Raw genomic sequence first — 7,639 nt, 5'->3', positions numbered from 1 at the left:
GCGCCAGGTGGGTGCGCGGCGCGCCAAACCACCTGGACAGCCCGCTGTCCCCGGAAGTCAATTTAACGAAAATGTTCGACTAGTTCCCGACATTTTTAGCCAAAACGCTTTCAACCATGAATTCATATATATAAAACTAGCACGTTTAATTAATAAAATTAAGTTTACGGAGTGGGTCCGACATCGACCCATATTACCACCTTAAGTACCAAAAATACAATTTTCGACTTTAAGATTTTAATACAAAACAAAGCCGAGCATGGCGATCGGGAATACACTACCCAATCCTAAACAATCCAAAAGCAAGTCACTAAAGCAACTATACAAGTCTTCTAGTCCTCGCGCTTACCCGAGCCACCATCCGCATGCAATCTATAAAAAGAGTCAACAACGAGAGGGTAAGCTAATGCTTAGTGAATGATAATATACTACATACATATATATGTATAAAATGAATACGCCACACAAAACAAATACCGCATACCGAAGCATCCAAGTATAAAGCATCTACACTAAGCATACCGTACGATCTAAGCAACGAGCTAAAGATACAACACAAAAGATAGTCCACCAACGACAAAGTAAACATCGCCAAATAGCTACACCCGGAGGGTTAGCTACAACACAACAACACATTAATATAATACAATAATAATAATACACAAGGTTAACCCCTTAACCTCAATCACACGAACATTGGCCGAACAACCCGAGCCTTGTGAATTCGCACAACCCGAAATTCACTTCTCAACCATAAGATGACCGAACAACCCGAGTCATCGTGAATCCGCACTACCCGAGATCCACTACCTCAATAAGGTGACCGAACAACCCGAGTCACCATGAATCCGCACTACCCGAGATTCATTTCTCATTACTAAAGCCCACGGTCACGGGATTATAAAATCCACCACATCGGGGTCATCCACAACACAACCATATCAACCCTTCGCCATTAGGGTTATAACAACCAAATCACAACCATGTGTGATAATGTGCACACAAAATGTGCACCTCGCCAAAGATGGTCAACCAAAACGCACAACCGTGCCAATTGGACTTATACACAAGTCCATCAAGTCCACCTATATGTGAAGTGAGCTCTATAACCGAGAATCACTTCACCCGACCCGCACCCATCCTACACATACATATGCACATAGGATATTATCACTCACCTTGAAGTCTTGAAGAAAGCTTCCAAGTAATCCGCAACTCGTCAATGGAAAGTACCTATTCCATTATCACAAATATCACAACACAATTAGGATGGATTTACAAACCACCCAATTCGACCCTTAGTGCAATTTCGACCCAAATGCACTTCCAAGCACAAACCGTATCCGAACTAACCAATAATCACTAACACAAGTGAGAATGGTCATAATATGCTAAATAAACCCGAACTCAAGTGTTAAACACGTGTCATACCCATTTTGACACTTAAACCCTAATTTTGACCCATAAAGGTCAAAATCTCATCCTTTACAAGTTTGACACCAAAACACATTTAACTCGGTTTAATACTTCAACTTAATCCATTTTAAGTTTATAAACCTCATTAATTCGCCAATCGGGTCATAATTACCACCAAAACCTAATTTGACCCAAAGTCACAATTAGTCACCCAAATTACCCTAAATGGGTTCCAATACTTCCATAATCACTAATCCAAGTGATTAAACTCCAAACCAAAGCCTAATCAAGGCCAAAACGTCATCCAACCCAAAACCCGCCAAGTGACAAGAATAACTAGTCACCATAAACCCATTTCATCACCTAAGTGGGTTACTCAACAAATTAACTCAAAACCCTAAATTGAATATCAAGTTAAACAAATGAAATTCGGAGTTTGAGCTTACCAATACCACCACAACGTAGCTAGGAACGAGGAGAACAACTTTAAAACCCGAGACTTTGAACGATTCGAGCTTCTTCCTCACCAAAACCTTCAATCTCTCTCTAAGCCTCTCTCTCTCTCTCTAAGAATGGATGAAGATGATGAGTGGATGTGAATGGGATCCAAAACTGATCCAAACTAGCTCATAAGCCTCACAAATCCGGCCCCATGTGATTTTACCCTTTTACCCCTCATTAAAGCAATTAAAAATAAAGAGGGTTCTGTCAGCAGCAATCGGCGCGGCGCGCCCCAACCCTGCGCGGCGCGCAACACAGCTGAACCAGATTCCTTTGCATATTAATTCCATATAAATATTAAACGAAGCCCGATCCCATATGTCTTTTATAAACAAGTATACAAAATAAATATTCGGGTCTTACACTTTTAAAGATGTGAAACGTATGGGATATAAATGAATTTTTATCCGAAAAAGAAATGTGCAAATGAAGATACAAGGCAAAACTAGACTTGTAACTCAAGGTTTCCCACAAAGACCAGAAATGAATTATGAGGAAAACTTATCCTTATGTAATGGATACAATTACTTATTAGATACTTAATCAACCTGGTAGTTACTTAAATGCATCTCATGGATGTTGTTACTACTTATCTATATGGATCACTTGATAGTGATATATATGAATATACCTGAAGGGTTTAAGGTATCAGAAACATCTAACGCAAAACCTAAAGAAATGTATTCCATTGAATCACAAAGATTTTTATATGGGTTGATACAATAGTATAACGGATTAAGTGATTACTTGATAAGAAAAGTGTATACATATAAACTTATTTGCACATGTGTTTTAATTATGAAAACAATGACCAGATATATATCGTAGTTATTTATGTCAATGATCTTAATATCATAGGTACAAATAAAGAGATCCATGAAGCCATTCAACTTCTAAAGAAAGAATTTGAAATGAAAGATCTCGGAAAAACCAAGTATTGCCTTGGTTTACAAATTGAACATATGCCTAATGGTTTACTTGTACATCAAACAACATATACTGAAAAGATTTTAAAACGTTTTAATATGGACAAGGCAAAACCATTAAGTACTCCTATGGTTGTTAGATCACTTAATGTTGACACTGATCCATTTCGTCCCTGTGAAGATCATGAAGATATCCTGGGACCAGAAGTACCATATCTTAGTGCAATTGGAGCTCTTATGTATCTTACAAATTGTACAAGACCTGACATTTCTTTTGCAGTTAATTTGTTGGCAAGGTTCAGTTCAGCTCCTACCAAAAGACACTGGAATGGGATCAAACACATATTTCGATACCTTCGAGGAACTACTGATTTAGGATTATTTTATTCTAACGAATCAAAACAAGATTTGGTTAGTTATGCAGATGCAGGTTATTTATCTGATCCACATAAAGCTAAATCTCAAAATGGATATGTATTCCTAAATGGAGGTACCGCAATATCATGGCGTTCTCAAAAACAAACACTTGTTGCAACATCATCAAATCATGCCGAAGTAATTGCATTACATGAAGCCAGTCGGGAATGTTTTTGGTTGAGATCAATGACACAACTCATTACTGATTCTTGTGGACTAGAACGCAATAAAAGTTCAACAACTATCTATGAAGATAATGTAGCTTGCATAACACAGATGAAAGAAGGGTATATCAAAAGTGACCGAACAAAACATATACCCCCTAGATTCTTCTCATACACTCAAAATCTCATTAAGGACAACCAGATTGAAATGAGATATGTTCAGTCCAGCAAAGACTCTGCTGACCTTTTCACCAAAGCACTTCCAACTGCTATTTTCAGAACACACGTTCATAATATTGGCATGAGGCAAGTTCAGAAGATGTAACAACTCAGGCGTTGCCTACTTGAGGGGGAGTCAACTCTATGCTGCACTCTTTTTCCCTTAGCTAAAGTTTTATCCCAAAGGGTTTTCTTTAGCAAGGTTTTTAACGAGGCAGTACTAGTTATTCACTAATAAAATTATCATCCAAGGGGGAGTGTTATAAAAGTAATAATTGGATGATAATTTTATTATTATTATAGATATTGCATAGTATATTTTTTTGAGTATAAATAGGTGTGTTGAGTTAGAGTTTATGGGATGTATTTTTTGGTTAACAAAAACACTCTCTCTCTAGATTCCAAATGCCACCAAACTCTCATTGTACATTTTTCTATAAATAAAAAACCAATTACTCATACCTTTTGTTCAACCTTTGTTTTTTCCGTTTTACAGTATCTCTATCTCTATATACCTTCTACAGTCAAGAACCACTAAAGGTAGTTATAAGCCTACTGGAATTATAACAACAGTAATAATAATGAAAAAACCCAAAACCCCTAAAATTGAAGAACCTTAAACCTTAGCCCTTATTCTTCTGCCAAATCTGCATCAAAAAATTCAAGTAGTAGATGCGATTGCTCTCGTGCACTATACATGCATGTTTCTATATAAAAATATACATATGCAATGCTGTTGATCTTCTTCAAATTCTGTTTTTTTTAGGGTTTCCACTTGCGTTCTTTGTTGATGCCGATCATTAAAGTTTTCCGACGTTTTCGCTCTAGTAATATTTCACCCAAACAAGGTTTGCTTCTCTCCTTTTTTTTTTTTCTAGGTTTTATATAGTTCCTTGTCAGTTTTTCGATTCTACAAATTAAGTTGTACAAATTAAGTTGTATGTAATATGTAATATGCAGTCTGCTCGATTATTTCGATGATGCATATATCATATATGTTGACCTTAATCTGACTTGTAGTTTTTTATTTATTTATTTACGATCTGTAACTATAATTAAATTTACGGATATTTGATTACTTCAGTTTAATTTTATTTTCTGTTTATTATTTGCTCTCTTATGCAAGGATCTCTGTAGCTGTAGAGAGTTTTTTTTTTTTTTTTAATTCTTAACAATACTTATACCGGATGCACACCATTATGGTTGTTTTCTCGTATTCTGCTTTAGAAATTGTGACGATTGAATGTAATACATGACAGCTATTACTGAGTTATCCAATTTGGTGCCTGGATCAAATGCTGAGCTGTCTGAAAGGTCTTCTGCTGGCCCGTTGGCTTCTAAGGGACCAATCCGGAAAAAGGTAGCGAGTGCTGATCGAAGGGTGATGCTCGAATCGTTTGTCAACAAATATAGAGCTATGAATCTGGGAAAATTCCCGTCCACAACAAATGCACAAAAAGCGGTTGGTGGCAGTTACTATATTATCAGAAAGATGCTTCAGGAGATGGAATACAATGTCAAAATATTTTCCGAGGAGAAAGTACTTGTCAAGGAGGATAAAAAGTTGACGAAAGGTAATGATACTACTGAAATGGCGGTCGAATTGTCTAAAAGTCAAGAGGAGTCAAACAATCAAGTAACTATTAGTCAACAGATTTGTGAAGATCCTTTGCTAGAATCCAAACGTGAGGATACTATAAACAGGGATATAGTGATTGAATCATCTGGAAGTCAAGACGAGTCAAATGATCAGGTAACTGTTAGTCAACAGCTTTGTGGAGATCATATGCTAGAATCCAAAGGCGAGGATACTTTACACCGGGAAACAGTGATCGAGTCATCTGGAAGTCAAGATGAGTCAAACAATCAAGTAACTGTTAGTCAACTGCTTTGTGAAGATCATATGCTAGAATCCAAAGGCGAGGATACTTTACACCTGGAAACAGTGATCGAGTCATCTGGAAGTCAAGACGAGTCAAACAATCAAGCAACTGTTAGTCAACTGCTTTGTGAAGATCATATGCTAGAATCCAAAGGCGAGGATACTTTACACCGGGAAACAGTGATCGAGTCATCTGGAAGTCAAGACGAGTCAAACAGTCAAGTAAGTACTAATCAACAGCTTTCTGAAAATCATTCGCTAGACTCTGTTAGTAATTTGGACAGAGAGTTTGAATTGAAGGAGGGGCTTCAGGTATCGACAAGCAATGCTGATACTGGAAACAGCGATAGTACAAAGGTAAGCAATTTTATGCAACTTTTTATGCTATTATTACATATTTACATGTTATTGTACTGGAAGTGTCAGTATGAATGGAGAGGGCAGGTTGGGTAACGAGGCTAAATGAGTTTATGTTGAAACAAGTTTTATTTAAGTACAGTTTGAGATGGGCTGGTTCAGGTTGCTTGCAACTGTACACCGTTGTCCTAAGTTGGACAGGAACCGGGAACCGACAACCACATGGTTGGCGAGCGCTTAACATACACCTTGGGCACCGCCAGGCCAAAGGCCTATTAGTGCATAAATATTATTGTTACACTAATAATCTAATGCTTTATACGTAGTATAAAATAATTTAGAAGGTTGTATGCATTATATACAAACTTTGGGCGACTCAAACTGTTACCCATACTTAAGTAGTTTTATGAAAGTTTGATCAGGTTTTGCTGAAAGCTGAAATGGTTTGTTACTTTTTGCCAACTATGTAAGTATGTAGCAATACATATCTAACTAGCAGTGTTGATTTATTAACCATATTGTATTTGTTAAAATATTCATCATCTATTATTATTTCTATAAACTACCAACTAAAAGTGAGTATTAAATGTCAATTAGATGAGATGTGCCTAGGCCTTTATGTCAGTTATTAACGAATATAGACCATGCCTGAAACTTAGCATAACTTGTTAACTTTGCAACGTCTATGTAACAGTTAATTACTGATGCCTGTTAAGATTATTGATATACGTTTGCCACCTGTTTTCATTTAAATACTTGCCTACTTTGTAGCATGATACTTATAACATTGCGACAAAGAGTGATGATATGAATGGTCAGTGTCATCAGATGCCAGAGCAGCAGCCAAATGATGAACCTCGTTCTGAAGATAAGTTTGATTTTGAGGATTCACATTCAAAAGTCGAAAAGCAAGACGATGGGATAACAAACATCATGAGGTAATTCACATTCACATATATGCTTATCCAAAAGTTAATATTCCATCAAATTTGTTGTTGATAGATGTGTTCTAGTTGGTACAAGTCAATGACTATAATATGTGAGATAAATCATCGATCATAGATATTGAATTGTTAGCTGTTTTTTTATATAATAATGCGGAATTGCTTTTTTTTTTTTTTTTTTTTTTTTTTTTTGCATCTTATATCACTGATTACAATGTTTTATCTCATCTTAATCGAAAAACTATTCTGAAGCTCGAGTAACATAGTAGTTGGATGAATTGATTTAGTTACAAATTCTTGAATGTAGGGACATGCCTGAGCAACAAAAAGACAAGAAGTTGAGTGAAGAACCATCTTTATGGGGAAGTTTGAAGTCGATGGCAAGTGAATTTTTTAACATGTGGAAGAAATGATATTTATAGCTTTCAGGATACAAGTCAACACACTAACGCTGCTTTTCTCTTTTGCTCTGTTATGGAGGATCAAGTTTGGTGTTATTTCAAATATATGTAAATTTCATTGATGAAAATTTGCGAAGATACGAAATTTTGCTAGGTTGCTGCATATTATCATTTTAGGCTAAATCTGTTAAAGTAAATGTAAAACTTGAATTGAATCTCATGTTTCATTTTGAAATTTGCTGTACCTCATATGCAACTACTCTTGACCTCGTAACAATATATAGTTCTTAAGGGTTTAGGTTGATTGTCTCGAATCTCAAAAGGTTATTTGATTCAGTGTGATATCTGGCTAATGATATTTCAACTCTAATTTTTTTTAAATAAATATACTCATATAATGTAATAACTACTT

At 36.0% G+C, this 7,639-nt stretch overlaps 1 protein-coding gene across 2 annotated transcripts; it reads left to right on the top strand.

Moving 5' to 3' along the window:
- Positions 1-4,257: 4,257 nt before the first annotated feature.
- On the top strand, positions 4,258-7,438 carry LOC139844903 (uncharacterized). Of its 2 annotated transcripts, none has more exons than XM_071835126.1 (4): positions 4,258-4,491; positions 4,903-5,882; positions 6,702-6,820; positions 7,134-7,438. In XM_071835126.1, the coding sequence occupies exons 1-4, from the start codon at positions 4,434-4,436 to the stop codon at positions 7,237-7,239; spliced, it is 1,263 nt and encodes a 420-aa protein (XP_071691227.1). In that variant the 5' UTR covers positions 4,258-4,433; the 3' UTR covers positions 7,240-7,438. The 2 variants fall into 2 exon arrangements, with proteins under 2 accessions (XP_071691227.1, XP_071691226.1); XM_071835125.1 differs by having other exon boundaries at positions 6,654-6,820; positions 7,134-7,437.
- Positions 7,439-7,639: the final 201 nt, after the last annotated feature.

The sequence above is a fragment of the Rutidosis leptorrhynchoides genome, chromosome 4 (genome assembly GCF_046630445.1).
Source record: "Rutidosis leptorrhynchoides isolate AG116_Rl617_1_P2 chromosome 4, CSIRO_AGI_Rlap_v1, whole genome shotgun sequence".
Taxonomy (NCBI): domain Eukaryota; kingdom Viridiplantae; phylum Streptophyta; class Magnoliopsida; order Asterales; family Asteraceae; genus Rutidosis; species Rutidosis leptorrhynchoides.
The sequence above is the reverse complement of the archived record's forward strand: the minus strand, read 5'-3'. Positions and strand labels throughout refer to the sequence as shown.

Excerpts from the sequence above, each read along its gene's own strand:
- LOC139844903 (XM_071835125.1), top strand. The coding sequence starts at position 4,434 with ATGCCGATCATTAAAGTTTTCCGACGTTTTCGCTCTAGTAATATTTCA. Across the intron at positions 4,492-4,902 it reads TAATATTTCACCCAAACAAG|CTATTACTGAGTTATCCAAT; the intron begins GTTTGCTTCTCT and ends AATACATGACAG. Across the intron at positions 5,883-6,653 it reads GAAACAGCGATAGTACAAAG|CATGATACTTATAACATTGC; the intron begins GTAAGCAATTTT and ends CCTACTTTGTAG.